The sequence below is a fragment of the Megalops cyprinoides genome, chromosome 1, assembly GCF_013368585.1.
Source record: "Megalops cyprinoides isolate fMegCyp1 chromosome 1, fMegCyp1.pri, whole genome shotgun sequence".
Taxonomy (NCBI): Eukaryota; Metazoa; Chordata; class Actinopteri; order Elopiformes; family Megalopidae; genus Megalops; species Megalops cyprinoides.
Window position 1 is genome coordinate 40,073,144 of NC_050583.1, and position 24,242 is coordinate 40,097,385.

General features: G+C 39.8%; 3 protein-coding genes across 7 annotated transcripts in view; all 3 read left to right on the forward strand.

Moving 5' to 3' along the window:
• Positions 1-9,219, forward strand: part of atp6v0a1b (ATPase H+ transporting V0 subunit a1b) — a 31,031-nt gene extending 21,812 nt beyond the window's left edge. For both annotated transcript variants that reach the window (XM_036522322.1, XM_036522330.1), the window contains exons 19-22: positions 71-88; positions 1,497-1,614; positions 2,023-2,194; positions 8,453-9,219. In XM_036522322.1, coding sequence (XP_036378215.1) covers positions 71-88; positions 1,497-1,614; positions 2,023-2,194; positions 8,453-8,546 — 402 coding nt within the window. In that variant the 3' untranslated portion in view covers positions 8,547-9,219. The remainder of the gene's footprint in view (positions 1-70; positions 89-1,496; positions 1,615-2,022; positions 2,195-8,452) is intronic.
• Positions 9,220-15,448: 6,229 nt separating this feature from the next.
• Positions 15,449-16,881, forward strand: LOC118790817 (C-reactive protein-like). Of its 2 annotated transcripts, none has more exons than XM_036547894.1 (3): positions 15,449-15,559; positions 15,927-16,078; positions 16,167-16,881. In XM_036547894.1, exons 2-3 carry the CDS (start codon positions 15,979-15,981, stop codon positions 16,790-16,792), a joined length of 726 nt encoding a protein of 241 aa, XP_036403787.1. In that variant the 5' UTR covers positions 15,449-15,559; positions 15,927-15,978; the 3' UTR covers positions 16,793-16,881. The 2 variants fall into 2 exon arrangements, with proteins under 2 accessions (XP_036403787.1, XP_036403795.1); XM_036547902.1 differs by having other exon boundaries at positions 16,170-16,881.
• A 5,127-nt stretch (positions 16,882-22,008) lies between these two features.
• On the forward strand, positions 22,009-24,038 carry LOC118791038 (serum amyloid P-component-like). 3 transcript variants are annotated; one of them, XM_036548275.1, is made up of 3 exons: positions 22,009-22,063; positions 22,598-22,677; positions 22,760-24,038. In XM_036548275.1, the coding sequence occupies exons 2-3, from the start codon at positions 22,620-22,622 to the stop codon at positions 23,383-23,385; spliced, it is 684 nt and encodes a 227-aa protein (XP_036404168.1). In that variant the 5' UTR covers positions 22,009-22,063; positions 22,598-22,619; the 3' UTR covers positions 23,386-24,038. The 3 variants fall into 3 exon arrangements, with proteins under 3 accessions (XP_036404168.1, XP_036404150.1, XP_036404158.1); XM_036548257.1 differs by lacking the exon at positions 22,009-22,063 and having other exon boundaries at positions 22,530-22,677; XM_036548265.1 differs by lacking the exon at positions 22,009-22,063 and having other exon boundaries at positions 22,530-22,677; positions 22,763-24,038.
• Positions 24,039-24,242: the final 204 nt, after the last annotated feature.

The window sequence follows — 24,242 nt, forward strand, 5'->3', positions numbered from 1 at the left end:
GTTTTCCTCATGACTAAGCCATTGATTCCTGGACTCTGCAACTAAACCCCAACCTGTGATTATTTTCAAGCCCGCAGAGGAGGAAGTGGTAAGATACGACTGCATGCTCCTGCGGCATGCGCTGCCTGTCTGTCTGTCTCTTTTCTGTTCCTGTCCATTTTGACCACCTGTGTGTCTTGTGTGGCCTGTCAGGTGATTCTGCCCTCTCTCTTCACGCTGTGGTGAGAGAGGGAGGCCAGTGTGTCTGTGGTGCTGGTTCTCTGAGTGGTGTGCGGGTGAGGAGTTTACCTTCAGTGCAGTGGCAATATAATAAATGCAGTCTGACTTTATGGTGCTCCTCTGTCAGAAGGCTATTGCTGAAGGTTAGGATTCAGGACCTTACAGGCACAGGATTAAAAACCTTATGCCTGTAAATTAGTAATTCTGATTCGGGGCAGTCTTATTTTGTACACTGTCAGTATAATGAATGAGTGACCTTTTCAGGGCTACATTATTTATTCTAGGGTTAAGATGCATCACTGCACTGTGTTCTGATATTTGTGATGCCCCTGTTCACACGTCCCATGTCCTGCCAGCTCACGGAATGATGTCACTAACAGTCATGTTCCATTTCCACCAACTGCCAGCTACATTTCCACTTCCCTCATCAACAGTCATGCCCTGAGGCTGCAGCAGATACTGGTGGTTCTCCATTACTCAGAAGAATGTGTCCAGACCTGCTGTGGAAGAAAAAAATGTTGTGATTAGAACTCAACCATCATATACCATGACAAGATCATATCCACTGTGCTGTTTTCAACGAGCGCTACGTTATTGCGGAATGTCTTATGTTATCTGCATTGGGTTTAGAGTAATTGCACAAGATGGAAATTGGAACCTCAGTCCAATCCAAGCCAACTGTAAGAATATGACAAGGAATTTACTCCTGTGTTCATCATTCACAGTTCCACTGCCCATGAGGAAACAGCCTCTGTGTACATGACATTTTGAACAGAAAGATTAAATGTAACAAGAAACAAATGCCCGAGCACAGCTCTGACTCCAGTGGGGGAGTCAGTGTACATCAATTTACATTATTCATGTTTTGTAATGTTAAATAAATACTGTACAGGGCATATTGTAGTGATGGCCTATGATTTTTATGAAGAATTGAATGCACTGTCACTTGCTAGTTACATTTTTTTATACTTCATATTTCAAACTCTGGAGGGCTGTGTACATTAGGAAAAATGGGAAAATGTTTACTGTGGTATCAGGCTACATGTTAAATTATGTATCCTGTTGTAAAACTGACGCAATTTTAATATATCTTAATGATAATTACCATTATCTTAGCACACCATAAGAAGAACTCTGGCATTAGTGGTTCATTAGACAGACCAACAGTACCAGCAAAGTGGCTCATTTTGATAATGTCACTGATTGTGCCCCCCTAGAGCAGTGGCATCACTGTGGCCACTGGCCCAACACTGACCTGTTCTCTCCTCTCCCTTCAGTTTAACTTTGGAGATGTTGCGGTCCACCAGGCCATCCATACCATAGAGTACTGCCTGGGTTGCATCTCCAACACTGCCTCCTACCTGCGGCTCTGGGCACTGAGCCTTGCCCATGCACGTGAGTGTCACCATTGTCTGGGCTCACACCCCTGAGACCCCAGGCCTCTCCTGTTGCCTCCTCCTCATAGCTCTGGATTTAAAGTCCACCTGCATCACAGTTTGGTGGGGTGATGATTGCCTTTTCTGAAGACAGTACTGATTTACAGTTTCATTTTCAAATCTGTTGGTTTGGAGTGATGGTGGAATTGGCCCTTCTCTATGACAGTTGTGCCTTTGCCTGCTTCTCAATTGTTCTGCAAGTACTGTGTCTATAGTTGACCATAAGGAATTCCTCAAATTACCTAGAGGTGAGTATTCAGAGCACAGTGAGGGCTTCAACTGTTAAAGAACTAGATGTCAGAGTGCACTAGCTACTCTTGGTTTGAGATGAAAGGGAACTGGAGCCCTGTCTCTCTTCCTGTCACAGAGCTTTCCGAGGTGCTGTGGACCATGGTGATGCACATCGGCCTGTCATCCAGGAGTTATGGTGGCTTCTTTGGCCTGTCAATCATCTTCTCAGCCTTTGCCACGCTCACCGTGTGCATCCTGCTGATCATGGAGGGCCTGTCGGCCTTCTTGCATGCCCTCCGTCTGCACTGGTAAGCTCAGCATCATCGGTGATGAATGTCCTGACCACCAGGGCTGGAATCTAGGCCTCTGTTTCAGAGCATACTGAGCTACTTAGAGCTTTAGCAGATACAAGCTGATAATGCTAATGTATACAAACCATCAACTGTCTAAGAGTTTTGGTTTGCATCAGTCTCTAAGTATAGTAACTATTAATAATCATTCATGGTGCCCCGGAAGACCTCCAGTGTCACATTCCCCCCATTGTCCTCGATGAATTGAAGTGAAATGCTTTATTCAATGGTGCAATGGGCATTTGAACCCATGAGAGCACAGAGAACAGTATGTGTGAGGATGTCCTGTATAAACTCAGTTGAGATGATGCAACAGTGTCGGTTAGAAATGATGTGCACAGCTAGAAAAGTCTTCATTGCCCATTGTTTTAATGCACCTATATTTGCTTCTGTTAGACCTCTCTTGAAGGGCTTCAAGAATATATATATACATATAAAGTAGACAGTGAAACATTTCTAAGTCTTTATTTTTCACAGTGCCAGTAACAGTTGAGTGTAATACAGAAAAAGTGTACAGATAGCCAAGGGGCAAACTATGAAGACTGCAGTGTTGCAAAAAAACCTTGATCAGAAACAAAATTCCACATCAGAAAAGTTATCTGTGTTCTCCCTTTTTAGCATGGGCCACTGGAATGTGGGATTCCAAAGAACCAGGTTTATTTTTTTAAACCTTCTTTGTCTGCTACAAGCTATTAGGAGCTAATGAACGCCTTACCTCATGGTTTTGAATTGAACTTCAGAAAGCATATTTGTGTTGGAACAGACTAGAGACCTAATGTTTTTGCTTGTTTTTCTAAGTCCGTATGGCACATCAGTGACATCACTGTTCAGATGTTCAAATGAACTGCTTCCTGAAGCACTCCTTAACATCACTCTAGGGTTCTCAGCAATCTTTTGGGAAATAGACTGTTTCTAGGAATGAACACAGAGTTATGAAGATAACTGTTATAAATTCCTTATGGTGTTTGTTTTACTTTTTGGTTGTTGATTAGGAAAAATATCCAACAGCACTCCTCCAGCTGAAAAACAGAAAGTGACATTTGTTACACACCTCAGGTTCTTTGTGGTTCCAATCCATTTGTAACATTATCCAGCAAATTACGATTTTAGAAGATGACAAAAAGTCCACCCAAAAGAAGGGTAGTGAGCAAATAAGTTGGTAAAACATAAACTTGGTTGCAGATCTTCTCACTCACACAGGTGTGAAGGCAAATAGGTTTGAGTGTGGAAATGCACACATGTGCAGATACAGGGTTAGTGGTGTGTGTCTCGTTCTTTCCACCTCTCAGTCTCCCTAACCCTGCACGAAATTGATGAGAGCCCTTGACAGGGAGCACATTTTCCATGGCCTCTCCTCCTCTTGTTTAATCTGCTCTCTCTCTCAACTCCCTCACAAAAATATTTGCCATCGCTGCAAGACATTCCCGTGTTCTTTCCGTGCTCCGCTCTGACTCAGGTTGTTGGCCATGGTTGCTGCACCAACAGGATGGAGGGTCAGAATGGTGGCGAGTGTTCATCAGTGTGTGCGTTTCTGCTTGAAGTCCCCTCCTTCTGATCGATCACATGGTGGCAGGCTGTAGAGGAACACTGTGCGAGAGCAGTGGTCCTTTTTTGGACCAGATCCTGTCTCTTTCCCAGATATCACAGACCAGACTGCTCCCTTAGTTTAAGTTTTGTGATTTCTGGTCCACAAAATATATTTCCTAATGGAGGAAGGAACGTCAGTGTGTCAGTGTATGGACGGCAGTGTATGATAGTGGTTAAGGAGGAGGACTCGGTTCGATTCCCCGCTTGGGCACTGCTGCTGTACCCTTGGGAAAAGTACTTAATTCACAATTGCCTCAGTAAATATCCAGCTGTATAAATGGATAACATTGTAAAAAAACTGTAACCGATGTAAGTCGCTCAGAATAAGAGCGTCTGCTAAAATGCCAATAATGTAATGTAACATCAGTCAGGGACTTACTGTGTTATGCAGACCTGTTTTTTTACCAGCCAAAGCTATACAAATACAGTTATTACCGTTAACCGGCTCTTGGGTTATTCATATGTGTATGAGTGTGTGTGTGTGTGTGATTGTGTGTGTGTGTGTATGTGTGTGTGTGTCTGTGTGTGTGTCTGTGCAGGGCAGTATGTTTTCATTCTTGAAAACTCCTGTCAGCAGTTGGCACAGAATTGCTGTGCGCTGGAGCCAAGAGATAACTATCTGTGCCTGGGGTGATTTATGTCCCAAGCAGAGTTGAAAGAAACTGTTTGAAACAATAGGGCTCCATCAAGACCATGTTCTGAGAATGAAAGGGATACGGCAGAGAAATACATACTCTTTCAAAGGGAGTTTCTCCATCTATATATTACATAGAAATCCATGTTGAAGTCTTGGAGTAGGGATATGAAAGCAATTCCGTTAAAACAGAATGTTAGATTCCTGAATTTTGAAACTGATTTTGGTAGTCCTGGGGAATAGAATTTATTACTTTATTGCAATGTCTTTTTGGCAAAGTGTGGTTTAAATCAACTTAAATCAATCAGAATTGTGCAAAAAGAATTAATCTTGCCCTTCTCTCACTTTCAGTAGTAGTAATAGTACTTTATCGTAAACATTTTATGTAATGTGTTGAGTTACTAGCACTGCCCTCTAAACCCTTTCAGATCAAATCAAATTAAGTCGACCAGCTTGAGTTGCCTTATCTGGCTGAATAAAATTAAACCTTTAAATAAGTCTCAGAAGACGCTACTAAAAATGTTTAAGCGTTGATAAACGTTACATAAAGTAATGGAATGCTAAACTGATGGGAAAACTTTTATTATGGAATCATAAAACCTGGGGTGTGGATTCAGAGAAAGTACATGTGCTGTAATGTAAACACCTGTTAAGGTCAGGAATAAAGACTGGCTCTGTAGCTCCCCCAATGGCCAGAGCTGTGCAATGTAAACAGGTGGGGATGGAGGTTTCCCCATGGGCGAGGAGGTCCGGTCTGACCTCATGTGTGGTCATTGAATCCAGGGTGTGTCGCTGTGTGGGCAGGGGAGGGGTGGAGAGGTATTTAGCAGATTGATAAAGTTGGAAAGTGCAGATGGACATCACTGTTTTTCCTGGCTGGGTGCCTGGAATTTTCTCACAGCATGCCTTGAGGAGATAGACCTTTTTTCTGTAGTTCTCTCATGTTCATAAACATTTGACCAGAATCTGTTTTCAGTGGAAAAATGTACATTTTGTTAATCACAGAAGAAGACCAATATGTTTTAAATGTATCCTTTGGGCCTCCTTGAGAAATTATCAGACAGGTAATGCACCTAAAATCATTCACCTTAATCTCAAATGTCTCTTACGTGTACATATTATGTTAAGATTGGGTTTTTAATGGAGAGATAAATGTGAAGTGAACCACATTTCTCAAGCTGCTACTGCACCAAACCATTCAAATGTTCAACACATTCTTGACAAATGATGGGTCAGAAAATCACCTGAACCATTTCTCAGCCTTTTTATTGCGGATTAAGACACCACTGAGGAAGCTTAAGAACAAACTGGCGAGACTAAGCTTCTCTGTGCACTGCTGCCTAAACCAACAGCGCAGTACAATCAGTGGGATCAGCCTGAATAGCTGGAACATGACTCATTTCCAAACCAAAGTGCTCAAGATCTCTCATTTTAACTAAACCCATAAACATACCCTGCAGCTTTTTTTGAAAACAACACAAAAACATGACATTGAAATGGCAGATTAAAGCACAGTTAAAGGCAAGTCTGACTTTTTGCTACTGCTAGCCCTTTAGGGTTTATTTGTCCTCTGTTGGTCTAATTCTGCTGCAGTCTTGAAGCTAGCTGACAGTTGGAGAGAGGCAGGGTAATAAGCACATGGAGACTACTGAGGCTTCTTTTAACCTGAAAAACATTCTAAGTAATTTTCTCTTCTTGTTTTCCTCACTTAGTTCTTTTGATTCTTGTTTCTCTAATATTGTCTGAGCCGCAATTAACCTCTTGCTCTTTATCATCCATTTAAAACAATGGGATCTGGGGATGACTGGTAGTAAAATAAACATTTTTGCAGTTTTTTTTTTTCATACCTCAAATGATGAGTTATGTGGCAGACTGCATCTGACTGGGGGCTGATTAGTTATAGGATTATAATCTGCTGTAAAATGTAGTAGTGTATGCTACAACTGGGGAGAACTGCATACTTCTCATACTTCTCCAAGCCAGGAGGGCAATGTATTATGTAATATGAGGAACAGAACATTTCAATTTGTGTGAAGGTTTTCCAAATGTATTCATATGAATTCCTGAACTTATCTGAAGAGAGCCCTGACCCCCGTACCAGGTACTGGTTGCTGTGAGAACCTCAGATGTGCTGTTAGTTTTTGAGGGGAAGTGTTAGAATCCGCACCCTGTGCAAACACAGCCAAATGAAAGATGAAGCTGCAGGGTTTCCTCTCTCTCCTTCTCTCCCTCTCTCACACACACTCACATATGAAATAATCTAGTGTGTGATCTTGTTTATAACAGACTTCAATACCTCTTTCCTAACCTCTCACTCTGTGGGGATCAACAGTGGTTGCCTTGCTAGGCTGTACCACTCTTAACCAAAGAGTGTTCTCTGGGGAAAAGGGGAATCTGCATCATGTGATGGCCTCCCAGGTTTCCTTTATCTGCAGCACAGTGCTGTCAGGCAAAAATAAAGGGTCTGCATAGGGTTGTGCAGTGAAGTACTGCAGTGTGTTCATTGGATAGTCCATCTTCCTATCTTCTTGGCTGACATGTCTGTGTGGTTGCATGCAGGCCGTGGCTTCACTTTGCTGTGTGTTTTTAGGAGTGTCAGGGATGTCCCTGGAAAGCCATTCACTTGCCATATTGTGGGTGATGTTGAAATCGTCAGCAGGATGAACAAAACACATACAGTTCGTAGAAGATTTCAAATATTTCTGTGCAGTCTTAGGGTGAGCTGAGGTGTAAATCTGCAAGGTCCTGCACTGTTTGTGAGGAAGCGCCCAGCCCTTTTGAGTGAAAATATTTTGCTTATTCTCTGAGATGGGAGCTGGAATGGCAACTATTTGCATTTCCTTGGCGCAAGGACACCAAGCACTCAGTTTGCGCGTAGATACCATATAAACAAATGTAAAAACAGGGAGCAATTGTGTTTCCCAGGGGAATGTGGATTCCAGAGAATGCAAGGCCAGAACTGAAAGGACGGGAGGTGTAATAGAGAGGCCAGAAAAGCTGTTTTCACAGAGAAAAGGGGTTGGGATGTGGAATGGGCATTAGAGCAGGCCTGTAGATGGTCTCCATCACTTGGGCTTTAACCAAAGGAGGCTGTTTTCATTTCAGCTCCACCTGAACAGGCGCTGTGTAGCCTTGATTCCTTTTGATTTTGTGTGAAAACTTGTGTTGGTCTTGCAGTGAGCTTTTCTTCAACGGTGCTGGCAGTGGTAGAGAAACGTTCCCACTGAGTTGAATCAGAAGAGAAGTGAGATGAAGGAGCTGTTTTCACAGGGGGTTATTCAGCTTTTCGCTCCTTATTTGGTTCTCCTGCTCCAAGACACTTGCCTTTGGCAGGAGTCCACACTCCACTTTCTCCTAGCATGCTTGCTGGCTGATCAGTGGAGACCACAGCTGGGCTGTAAAAACAGTATCAGAGAGGAATAATAGAGGTTGGAGTTTAGCAGCAGTGGCAATTTACATACCATGAGGGGGGCTGGAGGACACACTGACTTCGCTCTGTCTCACAGTTTCAGATAGTTCATGACGATGCTTTCACAGGGCTGTTACCCATTTAGTGACCAAGATTTACTCTTCAGGTGAACATCAAAGATCAGATGCTTTGAGTATATTCTGAGTGCACCTCAGTGCAGTCAAGAATTTGGGCTCAGAACTGCAGGATCTGCTGCTCACAAAAAACAGAAATGTCTAAAATCGGGATCCAGCCCTAAAACTGCAATGAAATCATTCAACCTGGCTTTCCGTTAGAGACTCTTCAGATTTATTGGTGATTTATTGTTTTTATTGAAATGGTTTTCATATTGTATAATAAAGGTCATTCCATGTTGTGGAAATATATTGTATATAATAAAGAAGAAAATATCCCTTATTTTGGTCCACATAGTTGTAAACTGTATTGCATGTGCTGAATTACATTACTTCTTCTGTGGGAACATGTGGTATGTCAACAGGCCACTTTCACATTTTATTCAAGCATGTCCCTTGTGTTCCTTCTCTAGGGTGGAGTTCCAGAACAAGTTCTACACGGGACAGGGATTCAAGTTCATACCATTCTCCTTCGACAGCATCCTGGAGGGGAGATTTGATGAATAAACGTATCTAGATGCCCCTTCAGTGCCCAGGTCCTCCTGCAAGGCATGTCCTTCTCCTTGGAGCCACTGTGGTATTGCATAATGTAGTGACCTATATAATGAGCTGTGCTGTAGTCTCTATTCCCAGTTGTTGTGTGGTGTTGTAGAAGCTGTGTGACTGGCCCATGGTCTTGGTGTTCATTTTGAATGCATCTTTCCTGAGCCCCAGATCCACTGATCTGATTTTGTCTGTTTTTTTAAATGTGTTCATAAATGAATCCTGTAATTATCAACCAGTTCATTTATTACAAATCCTCAGAGCTTTACCAGAGAAACAAACTGTTAAGTGCAATGTTTGACCTTGTTTGAAATGATATCATCTAAAAATTATTAGAAATAATAAAAACAGAAATAACTGACCTAGATTGATCCAACTAATGCCCTAGTCTGCCACTGCACTGACTACTTGTTATTGCTGGTGTTGATATTTTATGATAATTTATTTATCGGTTGTTATTTCATAAAAATCTGTGCTGTTGTACCTAGTTAAAAAGAGTATGCACTGCTGTGGTAAATCAGCTCTTCTCTTTGTATTCTGACCAGCTCTTCTCTTTGTATTCTGAATTCAATTCTTTGAATTCTGAATTCTGAACTGTATTCATAAAGTCAAAAGAATTTCAGCTCTTTTCATACCACAATTAAAAGAGGCTTCTTAAACTGCATCAGTTAGTTCCCTTGTTCTCTCATTTAGAACCCCGGGACTCAATCATTCTAAAGCAATGGCTATGGGTTCCTCAGGTGTACCGTACACACTGAAGAAAGTGCAGTCTTCTGCCAAAGCCTTTCATCCAACAATACCCACAGCTATCCAACAGTGCACCCAGTTGCTCCACACAGCTTCTGTTAGTCACTTTCCCTCTTTTAGTTGAGCCAGTAGGGGGCCATGCATGTGTCAGTGTTGAATATTGTCAGTAAAATTGTCAGATGGCACTGGAGTTCATTGACTCAAACCTTACTGTGGAAATTGTTGTTATATATATATTTTTTTTCTTTATTGCAGGAAATATTGGTATAGTGAGGATAATCATTATAGATAAGTATATGAGGAGGAGCTGAATGATGTTCAGGTCTTCATGCATTTGAACAGCTATGTTATCAGACCCATGGCTCCACCTCAGAATAAACATTCACTTCTAGGGAGAATAGACCTTCAACCTGTCTAAGGTAGCTTTCCAAATTCATTTCATTTTTCTATGCAAATGAAACATATTAAATGCATTCCCTAGTTTTGCACTGTTCAACGTCACTGCTAAAGCAGGCATTGGAAACACTTTGGAACAATGTGAGTCTTGAGAGGGTGTTTAGATTGATTTACATTTAGATATAAGGTAGCAACCACAGCACATGCATGCTTTCTTACTCAGATCATTACAGATTATGAGCTAAGATCTGCTTTGGAAATCACCAAAAACTAAGCTGCATTATCTGACTGGCTTCTTTCCCACAGTGTTGATTTTTCTGGAGGATCTAGTATTTTTACAACCAGCCTCTGGGTGTTTGGTGTCAGTCTTGGGCTGCTCTGTAATGAAACATATCTATTTAGGTAAACTAGGTAGAGCCTGTCTTCGGGTTTGTCAGAGCTGCTTTCTGTTTGTGGTGTGTTCTCTGACCATCCAAGTGTTTGGTGTTACCATCACCTCCCTTTCATGTTTACTAATAGCACCTTGATTTTCTGTGAATGTTTACAGTGTGGGAGGATGAAGGGGACTGTGAGCTTCTGTTTTTATCAGACTCTGTTCTTGAGGTATCAGTGGAATTTACTGTGTTGTGTGAGATTTAATCTGCAAAGTGTACATTTTGAATTGTGGCTGATACGTATGTGTATTTAAGTATTAAAGGAGAAGCTGGGAAAGGCTTTGTTTTGCTTCTTTTTTACAGCTATTTTGTTTTTGACAGGTGATCTTCACACAATATAGTGTTAGTTTATATGAGAAAGTGTATGTGCAGTTTCATGCATTTGAGAGCTTATGAACACCACAAGTGCCTTTTAAATGAGGCTAGGGGATCAGGCCACAGTTTCAAGACAAACACTGCATATTTTATTTACTGCATATCCACCCTTAGACAGAGTGTTATACATAGCTTGTATAGAATACACTACTAGCTATACCGATCCACAAGCCTCTAACCACATTTAGTGCTGCCCACTGTATCGCACTTTAACTGCTGTGATCCTCTGGGGCAAAAGACATTGCAGACCAACAATACTGAGGACTGTTGTACTATTTTATTTATTTATTCATTTAACCATTCTCTGATTCAGGCAGTCGCAGTTCTTAAGTGAAGATTGACTACTTCTGGCAGCGGTAACTCTGGGGAAGCCGGTCCCCATTGTATTAAGTGACCAGCAGGACCTTTATATTAAAGGCACTCCACTGCCAAAGCATCCCACCCTGTTCCCAATCTCAGCCTCCCATCTGGCTCCTGGAGACACTGCAGAATGACCTGGAAGAACAATGCAGCACTTAATGAGAAAGGCAGACCTCAAGTTTCTCCAGGTTTCCTGTGCACTTTGAAAACATGCATCAGAGCTTACAACCTTCACAAACAAGGAAAGGTGAAGAACCCCATTAGCACGAAGGACTATGACATGTTTTTGTACCTGTTCTGATGGCTTCCTAACTGCGCTATAGCACAAGGTACCTGCTAAACAAAAGGATTTTGTAATCATATAAGAAGTCAATCAATTGATTTCCAACATTCTCCTCCACAACACCAACAAGCCTTGTATCACAGTAATTGCCTTCATTGAATGCTTACCTTCTTTACTTTACCCTGAAGTCCTGTGGCCTTGTTGTCACAAAAATACATAATGAAATGGCCATGAAGCACCCCCCCAGTCCTCAGTTAAATGCCAGTGAGCCTCAGCCCCAGCGCAAAAACATGCAGTAAAATTTTCCCTCTTCCTGATCACTGAATACTCCAGGCTCAGAGTTTCCTAAGGAGTGCACGCAGGCCTTGCAAAACAATCAGCCGCCAACAAAACGCCAATTAACGACGTGCTTCCTTCGTTTCCCCCGACACACAGTTTCCCTTCGAGTGGAATCACAGGCCGTGCTCATGGCCTTGAGGCGCATTTCCGCTCAGGAAAAAAAAAAGAAAACACCAGCAAGTGAGCCCGGGGTACTGCCTCATGTTCCAGGCACCAGGCGCCCCTGTTTAATAATTTCGTTGTGGAATGCAGCCAGGGGCCAGGTTTACATAAGAGAAAGGCGGCATCTCTTCGGGGGGCAAACCGAGGACTCAGGGCCACAAGAGAGTACTGGGATTACCTCACCTTTTCTGGAATGAGGGATCTCCCCTCTCCAGGAGCTTGGCACGGGCAGGACTGACCAGCCACCCCCTCCCACCCCACAACTTTAAACACAACAGGAATTCCTGCGCTGGCTAGTACAAGGCCCCAGCTCTTTCCTACATGGAAATTTTTATTAAAGCCAGATACAGTTTTCATGGGAAGATCTCCAAAATACCATGTGGAAAAGTAAATACAAATAGCAGTGGAGAGGTTTTCCTTTGTGTATTGTTTGTGCACTTGCTGAAGAATCTTGGAGATTCTACAAAGCTGCTCCCCTGCCTGGAAGCCACAGCCTGTGAGACACCCATTTTAGTGTTGCTCTGTCACCTACAGCATGCTAGCATCTGCACCTGTACTTAGATTGTGTTAGAGAGATCATGCATTATGGTCTAAACTCTAAAGCTTTAAACCACCAGTGCTATTTGTGGATCATTTAAAGTAATTCATGGTTGAGAGCCAAAAGGGAAGCAGTGGGAACACAGAATGCATCCTGCTTGCGTCACCTTCATATCACTTCTGACGCCAAAAGTGTGCTTGCATATATAATTCTCAACTTCGTTATGGCATTGCTTTTGGGCTGAGGTACCCATGAAGTATACTTTTTTTTTTTCCTTTCATTGATTTATATACATGAAACAAGTCTGATCACTGGTTTCTATGATATTTTTTCCCCTGGAGCATAAAAGGCATGAAGTCAAATAAGAATCTAGAATGTAAACAGGAAGATAGTCACTCAATTAGAGCTAGAGGGAAAAGGGGCTAGGGGGACCCAAGAGATGGGTGACCATCTATTTTCTATTCAGGTAATGTTCACAATTCATAATGCAGGCTGATATGATGTCTGGAGGCTGAAGTTGATTTTATATATTAAAAGAAATAAAAAAGAAACTGATATAATTTCTTTTTCTCATGCAACATAACAAATACAATGCAGCTCACATTATCACTCAATTTATTACAAGAACATGGGCTCCCTGTCTTTTCTCCTGACCAAAACTATCCCAGTTTTGTAGACCACCTTTTGCAAAGAGGAAAATTGCTTTACGTTCTCTTGAGAGCAGTCAAAGTTCAAAGTAAACATGTTCATTTTAATACAACCTAAAATACTTGTAAAAATGGGCTGAATAGTTTTTCTCACACAGCCCCTTTAGTCCATTCAAAAAATATAAAATGAAATATATTTTATTTCGAGAAGTGAGTTTCTTTTGTGCTAAGCCACTGATTTCCAGGATACACAATTGGAAAAATAATTAAAAAATAAATAAATAAATAAAATATAAATAAATAAATAAAGGTTTTAAGATCATTTTCAGTTACATGTCAGTTTTAGTCTGTGCTGGGAATTTTCTATCACTCCCTGTTGTCACTTTCTTTTGTGAGGCTAGGTATGATACTGTTTGCTGTCCTTGCAAACCCCTGTGGTTACCAGTTCACCATTCCACTTTAGATAATGCTTCCTCCATTATTATGCCATGATGCATCTTTGCAAAAGCAATGTCAGCAATCTTGAGCATACTCAGACTTTGATGCCTTGTGAAAATATGGTTTGGTGATTCTAGATCTTATCATCAACAGGAGTCTGTACATTTAACATCTGTACACAGCACATGACCTTGTTATGTGGGGGCAAATCATGTACAAGGTGTGTACTTGACATCTCATTTTCTGTTGGATTACTGGTTAGAGGAATATGAATACATGAATGAATGTTTTATTTACTTTTATAATGTTTAATGTTTTATTTATTTTGTCTTTATCACATTTCATACTGGTTGTATGGGTTTACAAGACACACTGAGTGCATATCATCAATGGACGTTCACCCAGAACAGGAAAGAGAGCTTTCAAATAATTAGTCAACAGCAACAACGTTGACAAGTTAATACACTATATATATATATACCTACAATGAACATGAAAGCAAAATAGTTTGGTACACAGCTACAATCAAACTCTTAGGTGAAAGCTGGTAACATAAAGCATAGGAAGTATTCTGTTGCACGCATTTTGAATGATCAGTGGAGGATGTTGTAAGCAGGATGTGTGTGAAATTCAGGGTACATAATGTAAGTCATCAAAAATATCATTAGCTCTCATCTGTATTTGTAATTTCCATTCTAAAAAATGCTTCAAATAGCCCCTCTTCTGGAATGTTTCTGTTCCAGATCCTGGAATGTTTCTGTTTTCTGTCTTCCTGGATTGGGGGAGTAGTGTTGTGGTCACATGGAAGATATATGTCAGCCTAACACAACCATAGGATTCTTCATGGGCAGTGGTTTTAAGTTATAGTGAAATTAGTCAGCTATTGACAAAAAATGTCATCTTGTAAGCATATATCTACAGCATTTACTACTAACAGGTTTACCTTTAAAAAAGAAGAAGAAGAAGAAGAAGAAGAAGATGGAACAGTTCCAGCACAATAGGGTTTCAACCATTACGGCCATTGCCTTGAAAGTGATATTCGCTCATGCAAAGGCATTTTAACTGTAATTTGATTTCTCTTCTTAATTTAACTGATTCTCCTGGTTTCACAGAGGCAGCAACTGTCATTTTCTTTGAAAGTCAAGTAACTAAAACTTCCCCCCAGTCTTTTTTTCTGATTATACAATTTATACCAGCATACTCATTCAGTTCAGGAGACATACCAGTTCAAATATTTGGGATTTCGCGGTTTCGCCCCAATTTTACCAATATTATCCTATGCTGCGACGCAAGGCCGCCTCCCTCCTGGTCATAGCGAAGTAGTGGTCCGTTGTCATAGTGGCGTGGTGACTGACGTAAAGCTGCGTTTTCTGCGATCCACAGCGTGGCGCTGTTGGATTTGTAGTGCTGTATAAGATCAGGTAAAATAAGTGAGCACTCTGTTTTCATTTCCTTTCATTTGCTCAAGGACACGCTCCAGTTCCGGCGTTACAATGCAATAATAGGTAATACATACAAAAAGATCAAAGAAAGAAACTTGACCGTGTAACGCAAGGTGAACAGCGGCAGAAAAAGTAAAAAAAAAAAAAAAAAAAAAAACTGATGTTAGTGCGAGTAACATAATTTTAAATTGATATGATAATACAAACAGTAGAAAGGAAAAAGAAGTTTACTGTATCAGTATAACTATTATTTCTGTAATATCATGGTCGTCATCATTGCTGGTGTTGTTTATTATCAGTAACAAGGTAACTTGTTAAATGGATTCCTTGTGAATTTTTCTAAATGGCTCCTCTTTTAAAAGAATAGTGTTTTCAAGTGATGGACCTCAAGCACAAGCTACAATGTTATAAAATGTTTTTAATAAATAAACCACAACCTTGTCTTAAACCAGTATACAAAGTTACAGTAGGAAAAAACCTGCTACAAAGTTATCACAACGTTTGGTTCGACGTAAGCAAATCAAAGCCTTAAACTACATCACAAAATTGCGGTAACTTTTTCTGTTAAACTGGGATCTAACATGTAGATGAAGGTGAGCCCGAGGTAAAGGGAATTTTTTTTGCCGGAAAACGAATCAATGGTGCAGTTACGAGCAAACATTACGAAATTTCCCCAGTTTCGTCGATAAATACCTCAAACTTTCAATGTCATGTAAGTGCTCGCAGAGACAGAGGAGTTCAGAAAAGATTAGAAGATTGAGCTAGTACCTTTTCTTCAGATTAACTCCCAGAAATAAAAAGATCTTGTGCGGATAGGTGAGTCTCCAATTATTCTTAGTGTACAATGCTGTCATAATATGATTGCAGGTGCTTAAAGAATCCAAGATTTGAAATGTGACATTACTATTGATTGATAAAGAAGAAAACTACCCATGTTTCCTCAGTTTTATGAAAAAGAGGGGCTGACTAAAGGCAAACAGACTGGTCTTTTTTGTATATAACATTAATCCGTTTCAGTTTTTCAAATAGGGTTGCTGCAGGAAATCTCAGGGCTGATCGTTCTTTTGTAGATAGATGGAAAAAAAAAACAGTAAGCGCCATATTACTGTGGAAGTAAGAATAAAAGTTGCATTGGCTTTATTTATTCTATGGCTGAACCGTTTTAACTATATTTATCCACCAGATCAGAATACCTCTTTCTGAGTGAATGGGCAGCAGGAAAAGGCATGAAGTGAATGTATTCCTCTGCAAACAGACGTTATACAGCACCCACAGTGATGGAGAAGCTGGTGTTTTTGCTGGTGCTGTTCACAGGCTGTTCTGCTAAATATGAAGGTACGAGTATTTACATTTTTAAGAAACAGAAAATTTAAATTTGAAATCTTTTTTAATTGCTTGTGTTTTTGTCTTTCTGGCACCAAAGCAGATCTCAAGGGGAAAGTTTTCACCTTCCCATTGGTGTCCACTAATTCTTATGTGGAGCTCCAACCTGATGTGGAGGGGTCCCTTTCAGCTGTGACTGTCTGCCTCAGGTCCTTTCCTGATAACAAAAGAGCAAACACTCTGTTCTCCCTGGCTACCCCATCACACATGAATGCTTTTCTGTTGTACCAACCTGAAAGAGGTGTGTATCGAGTGCACATCAATGATATCAGTTATGACTTCTTTGGGTTGCCAGACCATCTAAATAAATGGAACTCTGTCTGCTGGACCTGGGATTCTCGCACGGGAATTACTCAGGTGTGGGTGAATGGAATGCGTAGTGTAAGAATAATGCTCTACGCTAATGGTGTCATAGCAGGAGCTCCCAGCATAATCCTTGGTCAAGAGCAGGATACTTATGGTGGGGGCTTTGACAAGGCACAATGTTTCCTTGGAGAGCTCACAGATGTCCATATGTGGAATTATGTCCTCACTCCCTGTGAAATCAATTCATATATGAGTGACTTCTCATTTACACCTGGGAATGTTCTCAACTGGCAGGCATTAAATTACACAGTGCATAGTAATGTGTTTGTAGAAGAGAACCAGCCATATGGCTGTTATTAGCAAATGTCCAGGCTAAACAGTATACAAGTCTTATGAGAAACTATAAAAGTCTCTTTCAATAAGTAAGCTGCATCTTTTACTGCTTTTTGCTGCTTAATGTAAAAAAAGTCTCCTTACTTCTGTGCCCTTGTCAAAAGGTCAAGCAATAAATATTCTATTATACATAAAAATTGAATGGAATATATAGAATTTTGCATAAAGGAGAAAATGTATTTTAATTTTATTGTGTCTAATTGTATGCACATATTATTGATTGTTCTTCTATATTTGTAATTAAAATCATAGTCACAAAATTACATAACCAAAAGTGGAAATACGTTTTACATTTTCTAAAATAACCAATATTTGGCCATACATATTATTTCATATATTTTGCATACATTTTCGATCAACACAGCAATGTACAACTCTGTTGTCATAGTGGTGTTGTGACTGTTAGACTTGTGTTTTAAACTTTTTTTCTGCAATCCACAATGTGGTGCTGTAGGATTTGTAGTTCAGTTTTGTCAGTTCAGTAGATATGAATTTTAATACAATAAGAAATGTAAGTATTGCTGTCGTGATTAGCTTGAAGTCTGATGAGGGCATCCCTAGCAGTGTTGGTGCCAGCTCCAGCAAAAGTATGACTGCATGTATTTTCTTTTAATAAGGGTCAATAACCACCATGATTCCACAGTCAGTTCCATCAAAATATTTCCATCTGGGTACAAAATCTGTCCTAATCTTCTTTATTGCCTTCTTGGATGAGAATAGCAATACAGTACCAACCATCATTTTCTGTGTCTCCATTATAACACCTTATTACGTTACACAACTTCATTTTTTATTTTCCCTGTCAAGTTGAAAGAATAGTGTCTATTTTCAGCATCAAGAAAATCACATCGAAATATGAAAGCAGTAAAAATACAAAGATGGCCTTTCTTGGTCTCCAACACCAAGGTAAACCACAAATGTACATATTTTTACATAGGTGTCATAATGGAAAAGCTGCATGCAGTTATGTTAAATAAATGTGTTTTTTTTTTCCCTCAAGTAGGTTGAGTAAGTAAAGTCCCCTCAAACTGATATGTTGGTGGGTGGGGTCACAATTTGGCTAGGTTTAAAACCAATCAATAAATGTTTAATTTAACAACAGATTTCACACAGAAACAAAAAAAAACATCATATGTACCATTGATACCTCCACTGTAATTGTACAGTATATGGCCACAGAACAGACTGAACAGACTCTCGTCTTCACTGCACCTGAGAACCGTGTGATCACTGGACTGTACAGTGTTCAGTGTTGGGCTTAGAGTCACAGGGGCTGCTGTTGCACTCTTGAACAAGTTGTCTTTCACTTATTATTACTGGTGTAAACAAAAATAGTCTCTGTTTTATTCTTTCTCATAATTTCTCTTATGGCCTACATTATGCTTTCTGTCAAAATCTGAATATATATATATATATATATATATATGATATATATGTCATGTATATGCTAATTCTTTTTCAAAACATTTGACTTAATAATTAACATCTAATTACAATGAATGAATAAGTACAGGCATTTGTTGAGGCTTTTTTCACAGTTTTTGCAAATTATAAACTACAGCTGATTGACTAACTGGACCGATTAAGCTAGAGTCTTTGTTCAGAAGAAAGAACAGCATACACACTACATCTCTATAGTAAACCAATTCTGTTTATTTCATACTGGACTACAGTGAGTAGCTTAGATGTTAATTATTAAGTCAAATGTTTCGAAAAAGAATTAGCATATACATGACATACATATCATATATATATATATTTAGATACTCCAGGTTTACAGCAATACTAATGTATACAGTAGATTTCTTCTTTACAATTCAATACAATTCAATGAGACAGGAATTTGCAGACTCTTAGACCCAGACCATTTGCCTAACTGAGTCTGTCCAATCCTCCAACATGAAACTACAGACTTCAGCATATATTTTATATCAATAACAATATACTGATACCTTTTTCAAATGTTAGAGCTAACTATTGACAGAAAGCATAATGTAGGTCATAAGAGAAATTATGAGAAAGAATAAAACAGAGACTATTTTTGTTTACACCAGTAATAAGGTTGGGCAATCCAAATGCGGGAACTCTGGCATGTCAAACATCACAAAACGTAAAACACGCAGGCACAGGAGACAGGAGAGGATGACTTTTTAAAAGGTGTATCTGATTTGATTCAGGCAGTTTCAATAGAACCTTGCTCAGATCAAATGGGGAAAAATCCCATTTAGGTTAAAACAATGGGTCACGTGATAAATATCAATACCATATTCATGGATTTTCTTTATTTCATTTTATTATTATGCTCACCTGAGCCACAGGTAGAGCCAATAGAAGATTTTAATGTGGCTTGAAAATGCCCTGTGTTGATTGATACTGTTGATTGATCAATTGCATTTTAAATTACACATAAAATCTCCGAAATGTGTTCCTTTACATTAAATTTCTTGTGGTTATTTGACAGTTCTCCAGTGACCTAGAGCGAAGTTTACTATCAGGTGATGGAGTGAAAGAGAGAGTGTCTGTGAGGGAACAAATCATAAGATTGTGTTTAAATGGGTTTTATGGACGGGATGGACAGATCCTTCATTCCAATCAAAATGTGAACACTTGGCGTGGACAAACACCTTTCATAAAATGAAGGTGTGTCTGCTGCTGAGCAATTTGAAGGAGTTAGTGGAGAAAGAATGCAGATTAAATTTATGATCTTGGTATTTGTTCCACAAGATCAAAACTGTTGAAAACTGATCTCCATGACAGGCCTGATTATTGCCTTTGTGTTTGTGGTGATTAAGTCAGATAGACACAAATGATATTTAAAGCAGACACCACTGGCAACATTTCTCTTTGGAGATGTATTGGAAAGAATTATATAAAATATGCCTGGATAATGGTTATAAAGTAATAACAAATAATTTTTAGATTCACTGACAAACTTAGATACACCATAAATGAAAAGGCAAGCCTTTCCCACTGGCTCAATAAGTTTGTCTTAATTAAATGACAAGTGTAAGTCTAGCAACTGAGACCAGCTTGCAAGCCTCAAAGTCTTATCTGACTAGTTGACTATAAATATATAGACTGACTATAAATGTAACATATATATAATCATGGCTTTACCAGTTTTAAAGTACTTTACCAAATATATCCCAGGTGAATGACTTTAGGCTGGTGGCACTTACACCGGTCGCCATGAAGTGCCTGGAGAAGCTGGTTCTCCAATCCATTAACTCTGTGGTTCCAGACACGATGGACCCCCTACAGTTTGCCTACTGCCCGAACAGATCAGTGGACAACGTGGTGGCCCTGGTGCTTCACTCTACACTGGAACACTTGGACACTAACAGAATATAAGCGTGTATGCTCTTTCTGGATTACAGCTCTGCTTTCAACCAACCAATGAAGCTGACTGTGAAGTTGGCAGACCTTGGAGTGCCAACACCCACCTATAACTGGATTTTGGATTTCCTTACAGACAGACCACAGGTGGTGAGGATGGGAAATAAGGTCTCTGCTGAGCTCACAGTCAGCACAGGAACCCCCCAGCGCTGCTACCTCAGCCCCAAACTCTATGCCCTGTACACTTATGACTGTGTTTCCACCCAGAACAACAACATCATTATTAAATATGCAGATGACACGACCATCTTCGGCCTCATCAAGGGTAGGGATGAGTCATCATACAGGGAACAGGGAAACAAAATCATTGTCTATGGAGAGGACAATGACCTTGTTCTTAACATAGAGAAAACCAAAGAACTCACTCTGGACTTCAGGAGGAGAGCCCCCCCCTCTGCAGCCTCTCACCATCAAGGGGACTGAGGTGGAGCGGGCTGACAGTCACAAGTTCTAGGCCTTCACATGTTAAAAAACCTGAGCTGGGCCATAAACACTGTGATAACAGTGAAGAAAGTGCAGCAGCGGCTGTACTGCTGTACTTCATCAGGCTGCTGAAGAAGGCCAGACTCAGATATCAGCCCCTCATCCAGGCCTACAGAGGACTCATTGAGAGCGTTGTCACCAGCGGCATCACTGTGTCGTTTGGAAACGTCACCCAGGCTGAGAGGAAATCTCTTCAACGAGTCATCAAAACTGCAGAGAATCATCAGCTCTGACCTCCCCTCCATGGACACACTCTACACACAGCATTGTAGGAGAAAAGCACAGAGTAGTGTGCTTCAGTGATTGACACCACCCAGCTCACTCTCTGCTCAGGTGGAAGAACTCAGGATACAACCTGAGACACCACAGGCCAGAGAGCATCACCACTCACAAGGCAAACTTCCACAACAGCCTTTTTCTAGCCACTGTCAGAATGATTGCTAAGGACATTAAGGTTTCAATTCAATAGTGCAATAATTTACTGCGCAATAATTCATAGTGTTTATCTTTATATAGTGTGTACAGTGTGTAATTATTCATAGTGTGTATTTTTTTATACAGGTGTTTTTATTACTTATTTCTTATGCTACTCTTTTAAATTGCCTTTCTTTGCCTGTTTTCTTATAAAAGCTGATTCAGTGAGCTACGCACAAAAATTTCCAATGTACCTGTACTGTCCTGTACCTGGCAACAAAAGGCTAAGTGATAGACTTTAGGAAACAGTTGATAGGTTTGCTTTGAAAATAGTTATTTTTCAATTTGTGTGAGGTAATGTTGGCTAAATTGTGTAGCATAACTTGGCTTCATTTTGATATCAATATTTTTCGTGGCAGATCTCTTTTTTTTTTTTTTAGATCTCTAGCAATTCTCATGGCCAGTGAGTTAGTTGGTTAAGTAGCTGCCCCTTTGTTCTCCCATTCTGTGCATTGCATCATCATATAACTGACAAGCTTAAAAATGTTTTAAAAATTAAAATTTGTGGTTTTAGTGTTTGATTTATGGCTGTGAGAAAAACAGAGAAATCACAGCATGTAAACAGCTCTGTTCCAGCTGTAAGTCCCAGCTCTGTGGACTTAGAAACCTAATAATGAATGATATGGGAAATCTAAAGCAACACTGTGTCCTAACAGCTGGAAGTCAGTCTGAGGTGCATGTTATAGTTTGCTCATCCAGAATTTTGAATCCCTGGCAAAGTGACATAAAGAAATAGTTTAAAGTTGGTCCAGTGCCTGCAATTTGTCAACACCCCAAAAGTATATAAGCGTCTGCACAGAGAGCAGAGCAGAATACTTGAGGAAAAAAGATTGGACAAGAACTTTTTCTTCAGAAAAACTCCTGGAAAGAAACCTGTGTGGTTAGGTGAGTCTCTATTATTAGTTATCAATGATGTGATGTCAGGTGTTTAAAGCATTCAGGATTGATAAAAACTCAAATCTCCATGACTGGTAAAATATTCATGTTCCTTTATGTTTCTTGCAATGTTCATTACCAGTTTAAATTTCTATTTTATGAAAAAGAGGGACTGAATGCAAAGAGACTGGTCTTTTGTGTATAATTATTAATCTGTTTCAAGTGTGATCTTTGTGAGTCAAGATTTTTTCAAGTGTGTGGATAACACGATTCTTGGGGTCGCTTCAGGAACTCTCAGGACTAATCCATTTGAAAGCTGATATAGACTTGGATAGCCTTTGCTTCTTTTGGAGATAAATGAAAAAACAGTAAGAATCAGTAAGTGCCATATTACTGTGGAAGTAAGAATAAAAGTTGCATTGGCTTTATTTATTCTATGGAGGAACCGTTTTAGCTATATTTATCCACCAGATCAGAATACCTCTTTCTGAGTGAATGGGCAGCAGGAAAAGGCATGAAGTGAATGTATTCCTCTGCAAACAGACGTTATACAGCACCCACAGTGATGGAGAAGCTGGTGTTTTTCCTGGTGCTGTTCACAGGCTGTTCTGCTAAATATGAAGGTACGAGTATTTACATTTTTAAGAAACAGAAAATTTAAATTTGAAATCTTTTTTAATTGCTTGTGTTTTTGTCTTGTCAAAGCAGATCTCAAGGGGAAAGTTTTCACCTTCCCATTGGTGTCCACTAATTCTTATGTGGAGCTCCAACCTGATATGGAGGGGTCCCTTTCAGCTGTGACTGTCTGCCTCAGGTCCTTTCCTGATAACAAAAGAGCAAACACTCTGTTCTCCCTGGCTACCCCATCACACATGAATGCTTTTCTGTTGTACCAATCTGAAGTAGGTGCGTATCGAGTGCATATCAATGATATGAGATATGACTTCTTTGGGTTGCCAGACCATCTAAATAAATGGAACTCTGTCTGCTGGACCTGGGATTCTCGCACGGGAATTACTCAGGTGTGGGTGAATGGAATGCGTAGTGTAAGAATAATGCTCTATGCTGATGGTGTCATAGCAGGAGCTCCCAGCATAATCCTTGGTCAAGAGCAGGATACTTATGGTGGGGGCTTTGACAAGGCACAATGTTTCCTTGGAGAGCTCACAGATGTCCATATGTGGAATTATGTCCTCACTCCCTGTGAAATCAATTCATATATGAGTGACATCTCATTTACACCAGGGAATGTTCTCAACTGGCGGGCAATAAATTACACAGTGCATAGTAATGTGTTTGTAGAAGAGAACCAGCTACATGCCTGTTATTAGCAAATGTCCAGGCTAAACAGTATACAGGTCTTATGAGAAACTATAAAAGTCTCTTTCAGTAAGTAAAGTGTGTCATTAACTGCTTTTTGCTGCTTAATGTAAAAAAAAAAAGTCTCTTTACTTCTGTGCCCTTGCCAAAAGATGAAAATAATACATATTTTAATATATATATGTGATATATGTAGATTCTGCATCGTCTGTAGATGATCTAGATTTTGGATCATATGCTTTTAATGTATATTATTCATTTTTTGCAAGGGTGATTTTCTCCTTACATGTGTTCTGCATATTACAATAATGATTTAAAAATCAATTACATGCAGAAGCAACACTTTCTGTCATATGTGTTTTTGTGATCATAAAATATTCCAAACTTTATAACCAAGGTTACATTATAAAAATCTAAAATTATGGCCAGTGAGTTAGTTGGTTAAGTAGGTTTGGTTAGTTTAGTTGGTTAGTATCTTGCTATTCTATAGTATTGGCATGGCTTGTTATTGTTTCTCAGATGATAGGGACCCCACACCAGTAATCTTCAAATAAGAGTAGGTCAGACCATCAACAGGATTATATTTATATCATAGTCAATCACAATCATGTAAACCCCTGCTCAGCATTATGTATGATTAAAACTGACATCCACTGCTGTGCCATCCTAGTTTAATTGTGTGTTTTGAGATTACTGCAATGATTTCTCAATAAAAATATATACATTCTGTGTACTGGTTGGAACAAGACTTTACCCTACATTACGTCATTTAGCAGATGCTCTTACCCAGAGCAACTTCCAAATAAGTGCCTCACAATGTTAAGAGTAGTTTTTGAATAACAAAGCAAACACAATACAGCTCTGTTCA

Bases quoted from the DNA above. Each gene is read 5' to 3' on its own strand.
- LOC118790817 (XM_036547894.1), top strand. From the start codon at position 15,979: ATGTATTCCTCTGCAAACAGACGTTATACAGCACCCACAGTGATGGAG. The intron at 16,079-16,166 runs GTACGAGTATTT...CTGGCACCAAAG, and splicing joins CTGTTCTGCTAAATATGAAG to CAGATCTCAAGGGGAAAGTT.
- LOC118791038 (XM_036548257.1), top strand. From the start codon at position 22,578: ATGTATTCCTCTGCAAACAGACGTTATACAGCACCCACAGTGATGGAG. The intron at 22,678-22,759 runs GTACGAGTATTT...GTCTTGTCAAAG, and splicing joins CTGTTCTGCTAAATATGAAG to CAGATCTCAAGGGGAAAGTT.